Source organism: Squalius cephalus (assembly GCF_949319135.1).
Source record: "Squalius cephalus genome assembly, chromosome: 6".
Classification (NCBI taxonomy): Eukaryota; Metazoa; Chordata; class Actinopteri; order Cypriniformes; family Leuciscidae; genus Squalius; species Squalius cephalus.
This window is the reverse complement of record NC_137127.1, coordinates 7,011,727-7,031,001: the sequence shown is the minus strand read 5'-3', so window position 1 is coordinate 7,031,001 and position 19,275 is coordinate 7,011,727. Positions and strand designations below refer to the sequence as shown.

General features: G+C 37.3%; 1 protein-coding gene across 2 annotated transcripts in view; it reads right to left on the bottom strand.

The window, feature by feature from the left end:
• sema4ba (sema domain, immunoglobulin domain (Ig), transmembrane domain (TM) and short cytoplasmic domain, (semaphorin) 4Ba) overlaps positions 1-19,275 on the bottom strand; it is a 114,563-nt gene that overhangs the window by 13,237 nt on the left and 82,051 nt on the right. For both annotated transcript variants that reach the window (XM_079874618.1, XM_079874619.1), the window contains 6 exons: positions 6,738-6,898; positions 5,684-5,746; positions 4,379-4,477; positions 3,623-3,734; positions 1,971-2,087; positions 928-1,085 (listed from right to left, as the gene is read on the bottom strand). In XM_079874618.1, coding sequence (XP_079730744.1) covers positions 928-1,085; positions 1,971-2,087; positions 3,623-3,734; positions 4,379-4,477; positions 5,684-5,746; positions 6,738-6,898 — 710 coding nt within the window. The remainder of the gene's footprint in view (positions 1-927; positions 1,086-1,970; positions 2,088-3,622; positions 3,735-4,378; positions 4,478-5,683; positions 5,747-6,737; positions 6,899-19,275) is intronic.

Here is a 19,275-nt window from a genome sequence, read left to right as displayed (position 1 = left end):
GGTCACGAGTCACTGTTTCATTCCTGAACAATTTGGTTAAATCAGTGATTGAATGATTTTTCCATAAACATAGTCACTAAATAATGTGGTTTGAACAAACTGGTTAAGTCAATGATTCAATGAATCACTCAAAAAGAGAGTCACTTGTGTCGTTCCTGAATGATTCAGTGTTGTGAACAAATCGTTTGAGTGAATGATTCAATGACTTGCACATAAAAACATTCTGCTATCACTGCTTAGTCTGTCTGAAACAAACAAACAAACACAGACAAGCAGAGCGATACAAACAGTGAAAACTCCCGTTGCTGTTGCACTACTATATTAATGATATATTAGCTCTTTTCCTTTTTTATTCTCTAGAGAAGAGTTTGGTACTGTGCACATTTGATGTCATCGGCCAATAAGTCACAAAGCATTTATGGTTTTGGTGACAGGCTCAAAAATAACTGGAAGCACCCATAGGATAGCTTTCTACAGGTATTATAGACCTCTTTGGAAAGAACTGTGAAGTGTTGTGTGTGTGTGTGCAATGCGCATTTTCAGCTGCCCCTCAAGTCAACAGATGAATGCTAATATTTGCTGAGCAGAGATAAGAATTGGAGGCGGACCAAGTAAAGGGAAAGCTCTGCATTGAGGAATGTGTCTTTGAAACACAAACCTCCTAATCTCTCTGAAAGGCAGCGGACCTCTCTCACCTCAGTGTGACACATGAAACGATCGCACGGCCATGTGAGCACACACACACAATGTCCCACATATGTGCACTAATATTAACATGCACAAACATAATGCCATGTATTCCTTTACACTTAATTGGGGGGTGAATAAATGGTGTGTGTGTACATGTATGTAGTTGGATTATTGCAGTATCGAGAATGGCCCTCATCCAACTCCCTTCAACAATGTTTACACCGAAGTGCCCCTCACCTTACACACGCGAGCGATGCGTGACACAATGGTGTTGTCAAAGAAATCGAACTCTTTTCCCGCTTCACTGAAGAAGAAGTAAATCTTATCATCATCGCCGACTGTGTTGCCTTTGGGCAAACTCTCCTGAATGTAGGCTGAGCCCACAAAAGCGGGATCTGTGGGAGAAATAAAAACAAGTGTCAATCCACGGCATGGACAGTACACCGAGACAGCAGCGTTTTTAAGTAATGAGGACTTTGTGTCACAAATATAGCCACTGGTCCACCTGAAACCCCTTTTATATGACGATCTTTAGTTGTAGTTACCAATAGAAGATCTTTTGTTACACTATTATCGATTTTGCATATGCGTCTCTCATCAACTTAGTCACTTATGGCAAAATATTAAGCTATTATTCAGCACTCTTTAGTAAAGTGAGAAGGGTTTGACTGTGTAAACTGAAACTAAATTGATTTGTTTTGTTCTCTGTAGTCTTGCTTTATATGAATAACTCTCTGCTGTGCCAAAATGGCCTCTTAGTGGTAACTTCAGGGGGACTGATCCCTAAAGAGAACAGAATTGGAAATTGTGCCACTTATAGAACCATTTACTTGCATGCTGTTTGCGCTATTGTAGTGCCGAGTCACTAAGAGAAAGTTTAGCCAAAAATGAAAATTCTATTTTAAATATTAGATGAAAAACTTAGGGTTGCCTTCTAACTGAAATAAATAAGTCGAAGTACAAAAATTACTACAACTAAAACAACAATTAGTTATAAAAATAGTTAAAGGTATACTGAAATAATAATACTAAATACTGGATTGTCAATGGAGGGATAGAAATCTATCTATAGAAATATCTTCACAAGTCTTGCAGGTTTAGAGGAATGACATAAACGTGAGTATGACAGCAGTTTTACTGTGAATATAAATGACGACGGTGAGGAAGAAATTCCTTTCAGACATGAGCGCCTGGTCAAACTGAATTGCGAGAAGTTAGTGATTAAATAGCATACTGTGCGCAACTGTTAGTGAATCTGCTCTAGTGGATGTGGCTCTTACCTTGAAGCCAGTTCAGTGAGTTTTCAGTCTTTAAGGCTGTGCCCTGGCCAAGGCTTTTGTAAATGATAGGTTCGTTCCCTTGGAAGTTACTGACTGTGCCAGCATACAGTTCTCCATCTGTAAAACCATCATTCAAAGCAACAGACATTAATGAAGCAAATCAGGAAAGGGTGTCGCGAACTCTACTTTTTGTAGCACGTATAGTATCGGCACGGCATGATCTATAAGAATGCACTTAGAACAGTGTTGTTATTGTTAACTAAATCTAAATCTATATAAAAAAATTTAAAAAATGCTTTTGGATCATTAAAATAAAGCTGAAATTTAATAAATTATTAATACTAGATCAATAAATAAATATTAAAGTTAAAAAACTTAGAAAAGTTGCCTTGGATACTAAGAGTGTGTTCACACTTGGCAGATTTGGTTCGATTAAAGCGAACTCTGGTGCGATTGCTCTGTTAGTGGAGTTCATTTGAATAAGTGTGAGCGCTGTGTAAATTAAGTCCTAAGTAAACCAGGATTATAAGTTTCTTTTTTTTTATTTAAACAGGGACAATGCACAAATTAACATTAACCTTGTGTCAAAACAAGGAGAGATGCATTGTGCCAGGTTATAGCACAAGTGCTATTTTCCGCCCGTAGTCCCTTGGCAGATCAATAAGACAATAGGACAACATTTCATAAAAGTAAAATACAAAACATTAAAATATACAATTTTACAACTACAGTCACACTTAATTTTCAATTAAAACTATCATATGCTCAATTGTTCCCCCTTACTTAAACCAACACACACACACACACACACACACACACACACACACACACACACACTTCATAAATGTGTACAATTTTGTTGTGACAGTAACCATGCCTTTGTCAAACTCGAAAAGGTTTGAGGATTTGTACATGTAATAAGGTGTGTAGGGAGAGTATTCCACTGAGTTATGGCCACAAATGAAAAAGTTGATTTGCCAAAAGAAGTTTTGCGATTGGGAATATTGCACTCTCCTCTAGTGGCTGACCGAGTAGCTCTTTTTTTTTCTGAGTTGCGCGTAATACATTTTTTTAGAGGAGGAGCGACAGCATTATTAATGATTTTAAAAAGTAAGCAAACATTTGAATGCATTATCAAATTTCCAAAATTTAAAATATTGTACTTAGTAATTATTTTACAGTGGTGATATTGACGTGTTTTTTTATCATGGATCTTAAGTGCTGTTTTATATAATGATTCAAGTGGTCTTAAGACTGTCTTACCCGCTTGAGACCAACTTGTCATGCAATACAAAAAATGTGGAACAATCATTGCACTTAAGTAAGTATTTGATGCCTCAATGGTAAGAGAGTTTCTTATATATCTGTAATTTATAAGATTAAATTTTAGTGTACTACTCAATTTTTTAACATGTTTTTTAAAACTAAGAGTTGGGTCCAGGGTAACACCCAAATATTTGAATTCATCCACATTTTTAATTGCATGCCCATTTACTAAAACCTCAGGACTTCAATGTATCATTTTATTTTTTGGTCCAGACCAAAAGAACTGACCTACAAGTGTGAACACACCCTAACTGAAATAAACAAGTTTAAGTTTTATACAGTGATGCCAAAATACTGAACGTTACACCACTTTTTGTAGCACGTACCAGCCATGATGGCCGTGGACTTGTATTCAGGGTTGAAAGGACACCGGCTTCGACCGTCTTCGGTGACGATTTCTCCCATTTCACTGCGCACCAGGGAAAAATCAGACGTGTTCTGGAGGAGAAAAGACGGACATTCTTGTAAAGACAGCAAGAACTGTCTCTTGTCTTGACCGCTTACTGCCTGTGCAGATCTAAACAAGGACCTTATTTTGCTGAACAGAACGTCATGTTATTGCGATAAGTCTGAGGAGATAGTAAGAACAGGGTGAACGCACTCAAAGCGAAGGGATGATGTGTGTACTTTCGACTGTGTGTGGGCCAAGGATCCTGATAAAAAGGATATTTGGAGGGAGTTGCGGCTGGACGCACTTCGTTTGTGTCTTTATAGGGGCATAAAGGTAAAATGTAAATCTGCAAACCATTTCAAGGGACAGCTGTCACAGAATCAGCTTGTGTATGCAAAGTACACTATCCTTAAGCTTCAATCTTAGTGGTCCGTGTCGACCCCTCATGTGCACAGACCAATCCAGGCATCGTCTCCAGAGTGAGGGGTCTAAGTAAAGTGCAGGGCAATAATCATTTCTCATCCGAACGGCATTTACCCTCGGGGAAAGCGGAAGAGTGTATTTCTGAGGACATTTTGATTGACTGAGTAAATTACATGGATAATTAATTCCTCCCCTGCAGTCTGTTAAAAGCATGGATGGAGGTGGTGAGATCCTGCAGCAGAATAGAACAAAATGAAACAGTACTTACGATGTATGCGCAGATAGGGCTGAAAGCATACGTTCCACACACGTACAGGTGAGTGCTGTTCACACGCAGTAAAATCTTGATGTAATTGAAGCAGTCAGTCTGGAATGAGAAAAAGGAAATGCATAAGAGAAGGAGAGACAGACAATGATTTAAGACATGAATGTGACAGTAACTAAAGTGCTGGGCATCGTTGCATCTATTAGATCACTTGTGTTGCATCCAAAATCAAATACTTGCCTACTATATAGCATGTGAAAAACAGTACGCCAATAGAGTAGTATGTCTGAATGCATAGTATTTGAAAAACAGTAGGTGAAAAGTCCCCGAACTATCCCATGAGGCCACGGGAGAGGATTTGTGATTGGTAGGTCACATGATAATGACAGCACAGCGGATTACATTCATACTACACACATTCTATATAATCTATAAATTCTATAATATATAGAATATATATATTTTAACGGTCACAGAGTAAGTTCAAATTCAAATGTAGTACCTACTCAGACAGTACACGATTTCGGACGCACCGTTGGAGACTTACGACTTTATTTCTTTTAAATTCTATTTTGCTAAATATCTTTTGTCAATACAATAGAAGTCAAAAAATTTCCCAACATTCATCAAAATATCTCCTGTATATCTCCAGGTTTGCAATGGCATGAGGGTGAGTAATTGATGATGAATTTTCTTTTTTGGGTGAACTATCCCTTTAAGAAAAACATTATTTATTTTTTTACATTTGGTACTAGTCCAAATTAATTTTCAAAGATACAATAAATTCATGAACAAAGAGTTTGAACGTTATATGAGGGCAAATTTAAGCACCAGGCTGTGTGCACAAGTGTTGCTTGGCTGTGGCTCAGAATTTGTTTTCACATCACTAGGTTTGATCTAAATCCTCTGTAATAGTCTGGGAGAGGTTTCTGGCAGCTGCGTGTCATCGGTCTCAAGAAACAGCAGTTATTACTGTGTCTTCATCAGGGTCCCAACATCCATCCAAACCTGGCTCTCAAGACAAATCAATCTGGCAGCAAATTAGGCATGCGGATTATTAATCTAATAACAGCCCTTATGCCGTGTCAAGCTTTCAGGGAAATTACAGTGTGGACGTGTCAAGGCAATAACGGATCCTATGAACTGAAAGTGGTGCGACGGGCAGTTTCTCAGATTCAAATTTTGCCCAACATCTACTTTAGAGAGAGAGACCTAATTCTTACTTGAGTTACAGTATATGAATCGACATGAAACGTCATGTTCAAATATACAGACATCTCTCCACTTGGTTTGATGAATATCTCTTACCTGTAAGTCTTTCCCTTTGAAACTGCACTCGTCTCTCTTTCTCTGTGGCGTGCTCCATGTTAACTGAAAAAGTGAAAATCGCAAGCTGACTGAGTTGAGCAGTCTCGCCAGCTATAGTGCATTTACAGAAACATCATGCATTAACAAGCACATTGAGTGGGCCTACAGTGAGTCACCTTGCCTGTAACATAGCCTTTCTGTTATGTTCAAAATAAATCAAGCAACACAAAATATTTGCAGTGAACTGTGAAGGTCTATTTATGACTTAAAAAGTTAATTTGTTGCAAAGTTTGATGTCAAAATACAATGAGGAGGAAGTGGGACAACTGGTAAAGTAGGACGCTTAAACTGTATGAAAAAGGACACAAAATCCCAATAAAAGTAGGTGTGATCCTTATGACTTCAGCACTACATTTCAAGTCTTCGGAAAACACACGATAGCTTTGTGTGATGAATGGATTGAAATTTGATCCATTATTCACTGATAATCAATGTCATGCAATGTCACAAAACTAAACGACATAGTATGACATTGATGTAGCCATTTGGATAATATTTTTTAAAAATACCAATGACAAATGATCAGAAAGTGACCCACTTAACCTGCGTTCACACTTACGTGTGTGCCAAAAAAGAAAGTGTTGTCATCAATTACTCTCCCTCAAGTTGTTCCAAACCTCGACCTTGAGTTTCTTTCTTCTGCTGAACACAAAATAAGATATTTTAAAGAATGTCGGTAACCAGACAGCTGATGGTAGTCATTGACTTCCATAGTAGGGAAAATGGCTACCATCAACTGTCTGGTTACCGACATTCTTTAAAATATCTTCTTTTGTGTTCAACAGAAGAAAGTCATATGGGTTTGGAGCAGTATAAGTGTGAGTAAATGATGACAGAATGTTCATTTTTGGGTGAACTATCTCTTTAAATGATGCCTAGAGATTCAACATCAATGATATTCTACTCTCATTTGAACCTTAAATTAATAATTCCCATATTACAGACTGATGCACATGCTTATAAATTCTCCAAAATGCAACACAGACATACTCACATTACGCTGCAGCTGCGTTCTGCTGATATCGGTGATATTGAGTGCGAAGAGAGTCTCTCGAGCGCCAACGTACAGCATGTTATCCTCTTTACTGAGGAGCAGAGAGGTGTAATTGAAGACTCCATCGGGTGAAAATCTCTTGGCCGACCTCTCGTTTGCATCTATGAGGAGATATGGAAAAAAGAGCGGGGAGAGGGTGGAATGTCAGCAAAACCCAGCCAATAAGATTTACTACTGGAAATAAGATAAATGTGCAAAAGTCAGATATGTGATTGTGCTTTTCAACTGGTTTCAACTGATATTGTCTTGTAAAAAGCAACCCAATAATCTAAATGTTTTATTTACAAGTGCGAAAAATCTAATGTAATTTTAACTGTAAAAATGCAGTTAATTGGTTAAAAAAAATTGTTAAGTTCCCATACGGAGTACAAACTGTAATAGATCTAACCTTGCATTTTGTGTAATTTTATGGTAAAATACATTTAAAAAGAACAAATGATCTAATAATTCACAGTGAAAAGCCATATTCTTCTTAGTTCTTTTATATCAGTTATGTATATTAGTGTTTTATGTTACATTTTATGTTGTTGAATGAATGTTTATTGCACTGTTTTATTGTTGTGTGTGTTGCATGAAGGTGTTTTGTATTTGTGTGCATGACATTGTTTAATTTCTATATTATAAGGGTGATGAACTTTGATGTATTATGGTTCTCTCTTTACCACCAGTGTTATTTGGTGGATGTCAGTATATGTTAAAGTTACAAAACAGATTTTAGTTGCAATTGGATTTACTGGTTAAAAAAATAAATAAATAATTATATATATATATATATATATATATATATATATATATATATATATATATATATATATATATATTAAAATGTACAGTTGTTCTGTAAATATGTTTACATTTTTACTGTATTTTTACAGAATTATTCTGGCAATGACAGCTCCCAGGTTTTTTCTGTAAAAATGATGGATTATTTTTGACGGCACTAATAGTAGCGTACAAAAATGCCTTAAAATAAAACATTTAAATACATAATATAATATTAAGATTTTATTTTAATTTTATTAATTTATCTTCCTTGCAAGTGAACCAATATTTTATGTAGTCTAGGTCGTATTTTCTTATACTTTGCATATATATATATATATATATATATATATATATATATATATATATATATATATATATATATATTAATTAGGGTATTTGTTTTGTGATTATATATTTGCTATTATTTATTTAGTTTAATTTCCCCCCTCCTGAACAAACCTTAGATTCACCTTTAGTTCATGACCTACCAGTTATGAAACACTGCTTTAGGGTATTAGACAATAACGTCAAATGTTTACTGGCTGGCAGTAAGAAAACTAAAACCTGTTGCAACAGCAGTGTCTGAATCACTGTTGAATGAGCATTTGTGTGTGGTCATATAGCTCAGAGACAGATGTTCATCTCTTAATCAAAGATATTGCACTGCATCATTATCATGGCAGCTCCTGCAGGCTGTTTCTCTGTTCCTCTGACAACGACATCAATATAAAATAGTATATTTCCTACCAGTAGGGGGTGTTTGCTGAGAGGGTTAGTGGCACTGTGATTGGCTCAAATCCACTTCAGAATGGCAAATCATTCTTTTGCATGGCTTTTTATGACTTCAGACAAGCCACTTGAGAATTTGGTGGTGATTCAGAATGTGTGTGAAAAGAAATGTGTGGAAATAGTCTTTCATCTCGTCTCTCCATTGGCTGTCATAACCAAGCACTCTCATGCTACAATGACATCATTCCAAACGACCAGCTTCTCAGGTCTTAAGATGCGTGTCGAATCAATGTCAACAGGCTGTAAATACAACCTTCATCACTTCATGGCAAACACAGTGTTCTCCTCATCTGTCATTGGCTTAAAGCTTGAATCACACTTGTCTTTCAGTCCAAGATAAACAGAAAGGAGAGCCAAAAAAAAAGTTATTAAGTCTAAATTTGAACTGTATTTTTTTCCCCCAGTTTAATATGCCGAAATAAAATAGGAGTATTGAGGAAAACTGCTCCAAAAAAATTACATATTATTTTCAAAGTTATTAGCCACTCCACTCAGCATTGTCACTGGCCACAATTTTGATACCATGCATTTTCTTTCTCAACTGTTTATGTTCACTTAAATCATAACTGAATATGTTTACACGAGTATTTGACTGTTTAAGTGCAATAAGCAGCGAAAAACAACTCAATTTAGCACTGAGAGGTGGCTTTATGTGCGCACACTTTGGGTGTGAGCACAAAATATGCGTGAATGAGTAAAATTATGCGCAATACGCGCAATCCCACGCCAAATTCAAGCCCTGTAACACCAACAATATTCATCCGGAGCAAATAAAACGAGTAAGTGGGGGGAAGGTGGGTAGAGATGAGAGAGCGAGAAAGCGCAGCTGGTATCGTGTATCTATTCTGTGGAAAATGAGTATTGGGAGAGTTTCAGTATCAATATGTATTGAAAAATCAATATTTTTAACAACACCACATTGCACTTAGTGCATTATTTCAGATTCCTTTTTAAAAGCCTACAAGTGAAAAATGTATATATCAAAAATGAACCCGCCGAAGTGGCTAGTAGGAATGACTGTTACACACCACTGCTAAAATCCAGCGGGTGTTAATGTCAAGCCCTGTGTAAATATATATTTATTTCATGTTAAATATGTAGAGGTTCAAAATAAAATAAAATAAAAAGTAAAATCAGGAAATCTGTTTTAAACACTATTTTCACAAGGCAAAAAATATACACAACTATTAACTAGTTGCTTATTACTAGCTTATTGGCTGTTTATCAGCACATATAAATGTCTTATTCTCCATTCCTTAATCCTACCCCATACCTAACCTTAACTACAACAACAACTACCTAACAACAACAATTGCTAACTATCAATAAGCATTAAATTAGGAGTTTATTGAGGCAAAATCTTAGTTAATAGTGAATATGTGCTCCCCAAACTAACGTGTGACCGAAAAAACAAAGCAAGCGCCAGCATAGTGCTCACCAATATCATATAAACTACAAGGTCAATAGGTATAAAAGCTGAAGCCTTCATTACATACAACCTGTGCTGTTGATTTACTTAATTTAAAGAATCCTAGAAAGCCGTCCACTCCTGGTAGGTCTTGAAGAGCATGTAATAATTACACTGAATATGTTCCCGTGGGTGACTTTGGGCTGAGGTAAGACTCTAAAAGCGTCCGTGTCTCTGGGAGCTGCTGCAGAAGGTCTGCGCTCACTTCCTGAGCCCCGGGGGAGACAATGCGGTAATAATAGGGCATCAGCCCTCAACCAGGAGGGCTTATTACCACTGAATCCAGTCTGCTAAACCGCAGGAGGGGATCAACACGGCACATTAGTGGCACGCTACTGGGGTCTCTGCCTCCGTGTGTCTCATGTTTCCCCCCTCTCTCTGATTACAGGATGAAACAGGGCACCACTCAGCACTGGCAGTGTTCATTTCAGAAGGTTTGGGGAGAAATTTAATGGCGATTTAGTGAGACAAGGACAAAGGGCAATATCTGCAACCAAACAGGGCTTAAGTGGGATTTGCACAGACAGAAAGCGTTCCCTCAATTATTCTCCAGAGTGGCACAGCTGTAACGCTTCTCCCTGCAGCTCACACAATGAGGCAAATAATTGAGCCCCATCAGGGAAAAATCACACATGTGAATGTTTTACTGAACACTTCACTGTAAAATCGACATGATGACAGTGGTTCAGCTATTAAGTATATTGTAAAAAATATATATATATTTTTACTTACATTTACAACATTTTCTGTATATATATATATACACACACTATGGAAGCTTTTTCCAGCCACGGAATACAACTATTTAAAGGATAATTGCGATTATCTCGCAATTCTGATTTTTTTAATAAAGTCAATGCGAGTTATAAAGTCAGAATTGCGAGTTAAAGACTAGGAGGCGGAAACAAGCTTTCACAATACATACATTTATAGGAAATCACAAATTGATATCTAAATATTAATGCTGTCAGATTGATTAATCACAATTTGTGTGTGTGTGTGTATATATATATATATATATATATATATATATATATATATATATATATATATACATACACACACATACATACCAGTACACATACATTTACAAACTTGTGTGTTAGATGTGATTATTATGCGATTAACCAGTTTGACAGCACTACTGAATATTAATACTTCAATATTAATGTTAACATTAAAGTATTAATAATAATATAATAATATTTATATTCAAATGTTAAAGTATTTATTTAATATTTATATTATATTAATATTTTTTTTATTATATCCAGCATTTGCATACAATCATTTGTATGATCTGAACTCCACACAGCTCCTGTACTACTACATAAATAAATGAATGACTTCCCGTTAGTGGTTTATCTGAGATAGTGAAAAAGACGGCTTAAATATGATCAAGTGTAAGAGTAATGCAAGCACCACTAGTTATTTACTATTAGTATTGTCTTGGTCATTGTATGTTGTGTTAAAGGAATTACATGGTGCAACACAAGCTCTAAAACATATACAGAGCTGTATAAACACCTGCCAACTTCCAGCACTAATCAAACGCAGACCACTTCAAATAAGACAAATCTTTGGCAATATTGGGCTGTTTTTGTTTTTTTGTTGAGTGCTTGCACGTTAAGTTCAAGATGTCTGCCTGTAACCACTTATGTGGTTTTAAAAAGGTGCAATTGCGAAACGCAAGGAAAGAACTGCGCCATTGAAAATGAACTACAACAAACAAAACTAATTAAGAATTACATGGAATGCAGTTCCAGCGAATGACCCAGGCGGAATGACCCAGGCTAACCCCAACATTTCTAATGCCCTGCTCATCGATTTCCATGTCTTGCAACATTACCAATCCCCACACAGACAATACGGTCTCTCTCTCAATGAATCTGTTGTATTATTGTTTGAGTTGACTGAGGTCAGTTCCCATAGGGCAGTTCCATGACGACAGCTGAGATTCGCTTCCTCAAAACTGCACTGTTGCATGCTGGGAAAAGGCTTATCCTGTTCCCACTCATGAGGAAAGAGGGCTGAGAGTGTCAACAAGAGAGAGAGGTACTTACGAAGCAAGTAGTTATTGTCTCTTGTGCTGATATCATAACTTGTACGTCCTTGTCTTGTTGACCCTCATCTATCTTCAAAGTCTATTTTCCTCCATCTACTCTACTGTATTCTATAGCCATGTTAGATTCTTTGTGTTGCTGTGAGCATTATGAGATCATTACTGCCATTATGCAATTACATGTCATTTTTTTTTGGAGAAAGCCACTACTAAATGGATTGCCATATCCGCAGCGATTTGCTTTCTAATCCATTTAGAGAGAAATTAATTATGCAGGCTTTTAGGGAACCCTTCCATGTTCGGTTTTCAGAGCGGAATTCCCTACGGCTGCTCTAACAGCACATGCCCGAAGTTAATTAGAGACCGAAGCATCCCGTGGAAAAGAGCGACTGGCCGTCAGTGTGAAAGATCAAAGCTGGGTTTTGTTTAGGCCTCAGTAGACGGCTCATTTAAGTAAATAGTGTATCTGATGAGTTGAGCTTTCAGAGGAAAATACTCTGAAGTTAAATGCCTATTAGAATCCTACACAAACCTTTTTTTAGTCACACTGAATAGCTGGTAATGCTGAACTATTAAAGTCACCATGAAATCAAAATGGACAATTCAGAACTTATTATGACATCTCTGTTGGACAGAAACCTAATATGTTCATATTTCGTCTTTTTTTCGCCATAAATCATTACTATTGGACGCCCTTTGACGTCTGTCTGTGGGTTTTGTAAATATTTAACCAATGAAATAGCTTAATGACTAAATCTCGTAATTCCATTGGATCCTCAAGCTGTCGGTAAACCCTCTTAACTCCAGCCCGCCTCTATCGAGAATGAAGTGCCGCACGTATTTTGGACCGTCTATGCTTGTTTGCAATGCAAGGGTAAATAAAGAACTAGTTCTTTGAAAAAGTACAGCGATTTCTTTACTTAATGCTTAATGTGTTTGAGCTTTGAGGAGCAGAGAAGAGTGTCTTAGACTAGCATTTGATGCTGATTCATAGTTGTCTTAAATAGCCTGTGCGAAGCACTGCATCTTTTATATCATGAGATTATGTCCAAATGAGCACCCACATAGCTGCAATAAACTTTATAACCTGTAAGTTGATGAAAAAGTAAAGCGATGCACTTGCTGCCTCAGATGTGGCTGTTCTAATGACACATATGTCCGAAATTCTTCGAAATTCACTGGTCAAAAACCTTGTAACTCCCTTTCAGCTTGATTTTCATAAAAAGTTAATAATATATTGACACATGCAAGTGTCTGACCATGTATAAAGCCACAATATCAACTCTGACAATGCGGTGTTAAATTATTAAAAGAATACAGGTTGTTGTTTTTTTTTTTTGTTTTTTTTTTTAAAGTAGCGGTTTTGGACCGTTAGGTAGGTTTTCGCCTAACAAACAGCAACGATATATGATTTATCTGTGCACATTATTATTTTTTAAATCATATGCCCTCATAATGCTTAATCAAAATAACTACTCTACTCTACTCTACTCTACTCTACTCTACTCTACTCTACTCTACTCTACTCTACTCTACTCTACTCTACTCTACTCTACTCTACTCTACTCTACTCTACTCTACTCTACTCTACTCTACTCTACTCTACTCTACTCTACTCTACTCATGTGTTTACTGGAACGGGGGCGGAGCAACCTGTCACTCACATGAGATTATAGCAATAGCAAACCACAACGATCCAATCAATTGCCATTGTATAAGTCTGCCCTGAAAAATAAATTTGTTCAAGAAGCTGAGTGAAACGGTATCCGAAAGGATAGCGAAAAGATATACATCACAATGGGGAAGAAAACTATAGCAACTTCCGTTTCATGACTTTAAACAGCGAAGCAGACAAATCTGTAAGTGTAAGTTGTGTATTTCTCACCTTCTCGAGCACCAAGTAAACAATGTATGAGGTGAAGGAGAGATGATGTCATCTCCAGGTGTCAGGAGAATGACAAGCCCCCTGTTGCCTTAATGACAAAGTGAGAACTGTTGATGCTGCTTTTGATGTTGGGAAAAACAATCTGGAAAAATGCTCTCTTCAATTATTTTGTTGTAAACGGTTATTTTGTTGCTTAAGAATTATGACGACAATTTGTATTATTATTTTACAGGAACATCAAGATCCATTCTTTCTAAGAAGCTTAAGAGCACGCTATACATTTTAAATCTGTGCAAAAAAGACGGTTATTCATGGGTCAAGGTGAACAGATGAGCTATGCAAGCTGAAGCTTCACAACCATAATCATAAACTTACACCATGTCTACGCCAGACACGAGATAGAACCCATTATAATCAGTGATGCTGTCTACACTGGATGCAGCATTGCACGGCGCAACACAGCAAATCCCCAACAGTAAAACTGATGCCCTGTTATGATGTACTTAAAGCACTCACGCTACTTCTGACACAAAGAACAAATGGATTTGCAACATCCGTTTTATCGCGTCTAGTGTAGACAGCATCAAGTTGTTGCGGTGCGGCACAATGCAAATTATAACGAAGGGAAGTAATCCACTTTTCTCAGATCTTAGCTTTGTAAATTTAGGCCTAGGACACTTAAACTACATTTTTACACTCTCGTCTTTAATATAAGGCTTCAGCTCTCATATTAAGTACAAAAAAGAATACAAATAAAGAGTTGTGTTGAACCACTGAGGTTTGCTAAGTGTATCTGAAATAGAAACATCTCAATTTCATGTAACAGCCTATAGATCCCCAATGGGATCTGTCTACAACACTTTTAAAATCTTTTTATTGGGCTTTGTCAGACCCCAAACAGAATGGATTTAGACCAGAGAAGGATCTTAACCTTGTTTGAAACTAACATTTGCATTGTTTAAGCCTGTAAATGTTTAATAGTGCCTGTATCCTATAAAAGCCTTGAACGCAGGGGCTGTTCAACTTTTGACTAGCTGTACCATACATGCACATTTGAACAAAAGTGAAACTGTAGCGGTTTGGATTCACAAAGTACATTATAAGCAAACTGTATTGGTTCTGAAGACATCTGAGATCATTTATAATGCTCATATATGTTCAAGCTAAAATTCTTGCTAACCACCCTGAATTGAAAATTGTTGCCTGATGGTTGACAGAAACTAAAAGCGAGTGGAATATGACTGTTTTTGCATTGTTTTTATGATACTGCAAGCCACATGAATCTGGCAAGAACATATGCATACTCATCTCAGCTGTGTGGACGTTCTCTTCACTCACACATTCTCCATTAAAGCATTGCTGCATTAGCCGGATGGACAGCTGATGCTGCACAGGCTCTCGGGAGTCATTTACATAAATAAACATTGATTCACTGACTAGTCGATCTGTATGTGGAGTTCTGCAAACCGTAATATATACTGTACAGTACAATTAAATGATATAAAACTTACTTGTACTCTGGGGACTTTTTTTTTTTAAAGAAATTCATACTTTTATTTAGCAAGAAAGCATTAAATTGATCAAAAGTGACAGTAAAGTCATTTGTAATGGCACAAAAGATTTATACTTCAACTAAATGCTGTTCTTTTGACATTTCCATTCATGCAAAAATCTATCATGGTTTCCACAAAAATATTAAGCAGCACAACTGTTTTCAATATTGATTAGAAATATTACTTTAGCAGCAAATCAGCATATTAGAATGATTTCTGAAGGATCATGTGACTGAAAACTGAAGTAATGATGCTGAAATTTCAGCTTTGCATCACAGAAATAAATTACATTTTAAAATATAATTATTAGTTATTTTAAATTGCAGTAATTTCACATATTGCTGTTTTTCCTGTATTTTTGATCAAATAAATATAGCCTTAATGAAGATGTTTTTTCTTTCAAAAACTTTTTGAAAATCTTACTGAACCGAAATTTAATACGAACAGCTTTACAAACCGGTTATTTTTGCAGCTGACCTTATTGCATATGCATTTGTATAAGTTTCCCTTTCAGATGCAAAATTTATGAGAGGAGGATGAATCATGCAAGGTGATTTACTTTGGTTTGCGCTTGTTAATTTACTGGTATTTGCACTATTATTTAACGCCCCAAAAAAGCACGTCTTAAACCAGACGCTAATTTGCGTTGCTCTTGGTAGATTGCGTTGGTCATTATGGAAATGATACGTCTGTGTTCTTTAATTTGTGTGTCGTCAGTAGATCACACGCAGAACTTTCCACTCCCATCGGTGCTTTTATGGGTTTACACTATCAAGCTAATCTGCCCTGTTTAGTAAATCTGGCCCTATGTGTTCAAACACATTCATTGCATAATATTTGATGTAATCTTACAAAAACTTATATTTCAGTTTAAAGTACATAAAGTTACATTTGATGTTGTTCTCAAATGCTCCCTTCCTTCCAAAGGAAGTGGTCAGCAAAGTTCTCCTGGGAAACTCTAGGCTCTTTTACAGTGAGCTCTTACTGTCTTTCCCCTTAAAGGACAAACCGCTTTCCCAAAAACCTTCTCACACTGCTCTGTTTTCATTAAAGCTCTGCGTTGATGAGAAATGACTGTTGAGCTTCTCCAGAGGAGGAGGAGAAAGGAATGACGCAACTCTCGGTTTACACTTCAGAAACATTGTGTTCTCTTCCACCTGCCTGCGTGGCTAGGTCTCCCTGTTCCAAAGTTAGAAACCCAGCATGAAATATTAAAAAACAGATGATATAATAAGAGAGCAGTTTGAAGTCATGTGAAGGACAAGAAAGGGAGAGATGGAAAAAAATTAAGACATCAAGTAAAATCTGTGGAGACGTTCAGGAGAGAGGTTAGTGTTTGTTTAGTGAGCTGGCACAACGTCTCTCTTGTTAGCATGAGAAGTACAGAAGTGGCAGCTTGCACCGACACCATGGTGACCGCTGGAATTCTGGGTAGGTCAAACATGAGTTTGGCGAGTAGAACCCATAGAAACACCCCTGGTTCAAACAGAGGGGGCCTCTGAAACTAAACGAAAGAGGAAGAATGTGCATGACGCCAAGTGCTGCAGTTAAAGGTTTGATCAAAAAATGTGTGTTAAATGAATTTACTGCAATTCACAGGGCAGAAAGGGTTTGAAAGCCGCAAAGAAAGGTGTAATTAGGGTTTTCATGAGCCGTGTGGTAACATTTACTGGGAAATAGAGGCTGATTAATCTTCCCTATGAAACAACAAAACAACTTTTGCATTTACACAAACCTGCAGTTTGCAAAAGTCACTAGCAGTATGATATAATTATAAATCAAAATGTACAGGATGGTCCAGTTTCAGATGGCTTTTGGGACAACATGGTAACGTGAAACAGGTGCCAATAAACAAATAAATAAATGGAGCATGCAGTTACAATGATCAAGGAAACACTTATATTTGCTTGTGTAGGGGTCTGTGTTGTTGCTTTGTCTGACGGGTCTGACAGATTTGATTTATCAGTAGAACTTAGCAGCATTTCACAATGTGGCTCTAATATACTCCAGTCGTGCCAAGATCAATCCAATCACACTGGAAGCGCAATGAAAATGAGGGGCGTCTATTTTGCAGCTCACACAGCAGTCTGTAAAATTCCTCAATGTTGTATTGAGACTGAAATTGCTTAAGTCTGGTTTTCATGGCATTGATCTGCATAAAAAACAGGGCTGTCAATCAATCTAGACGTACAGCGTCCGAAATCGAATACTTCCCTACTATATAGTATGCAAAAAACAAAGAGTAGGATGTCCGAATACATAGTATTAAGCGAAAAGTCCCCGGATGACCTACTACTTCCGCCGAGATTCTGAAATGCGCATTTGATGGACACTTGATGGGGGATTTATGAAAAGAAGTGAAGCGTCATAACTGATGCTGGTAGGTCACGTGACAGTAACAACGTGGCTGAGTTTCGTTCATAGGCCCTGTCCCAAATGGCACCCTAAACACTCGCAGTTTTCCTTCAAGTTTTTAATCAGATTTGGACAAATCATTACGATTGACATGGATACATGTGACTTTTCTATTCCGACTGTGCTACTAGTGCCATTACAATTGGATTATTATGGTCCATGTAAACATATCTAATGTCACATGGCACAGCGTGTATAGGTTAATTTGTTACTTTGGTTGTAGGGTTAATAAAACAGCATCTCTAAGTAGGTAAACAAGAGACATTCCTTCCTCTCATGTTACAATGTGCCACCGGAGAAGCTACGTGATGCATGTGGCTGGATATGAATGGACACTTGATGCACGTTTTGGAAACCTTCCATGGACAACGTAGTGCAGGTCTCTGCTGCTTCAGGCATGTCTGATCACCTCCAGCCACAATTTAAATCCTTTAAAGACTCAAACACTGCACAAAGCTTGATCCCCATACCATGTGCATGAATTGTGCATGCTATAAGGTGGATCACACCATGCAGTAATTTCGGCTTTTTAGGCTATGGTGATAAATCAAGTGTTACAAGTGCATAAACCAAGGTTTGTAACCTTCACTCTTAAACAGACCAGTTAGCATCCTAGAGAATCCGTTTGTAAAAGCATTTCCTAGCTTTACCAGGAGAAAATGGCTGGATAAGCAGAGCGCTCTAGTGTAAACCGCTTATAGGTGTCTTTTTAAATAGCTTTCTAATGCGCTTTAAGCACTGCAGCATGGTGTGTATCAAAGAGAGGAACAAAAGAAGAGAGGCTGAGCAGATGTAGTTTCTCCTCCTACAACCCGTGATCCTTCTTGATAGGCACATAATGAGAAGCAGACCAGCGTTCACACCGTAACACACACACACATTCATTATTCATGCCATTTAGCTTCTTTATTAGAATAGTGGGAAGGTGGAAACCAGCAAAGCGAGGAGAATGTTTGTGCCATTGGGATGGAGGGACAGCCTGGCTCTTTTCCTTTGGTGAAGTGTGTGCTGTTCTACAGATCGGAGTGTGTTTTATATCACCGTACAGGTTTTGAAACTTCAGAGACTTGTCAACAGTGAGCTGGAGTCAGAGTGACCACAGCAGTTTCCTGAATTTAACTTAACTAGTGTTGCACACTGAACAGTTCATTGGCAGTAATTTGAGCCATTTAAACAGTACAGAAGCTTTGTTTATTATAAGTGTGAGCCAAATATAGAAGTCTACTATGAAATACTGACTCACTAAGTATAAATCGCACTCTCTGATAGCAGTTTTTATTTGGCATATGTTCAATTTATTTGAGAAATTATGCTAATCAGGTAATACCAATGAAAATCTGTGCTGAACGCAAGTTACATTTTTGTGCAAATGTACGACTGGTTAAACTTGATTTAGTGAATAAGACGCAGGCTTGTGCGCTGCTAAATGGTCACAAACGTTTAGTGAAGCCCTGGACACTTTCCGTTCATTCAGGTTTACCTACATGACATTTGCCATTAGGGTGAGTGACAGTGTATACAGAGACAAAGACACACCGGAA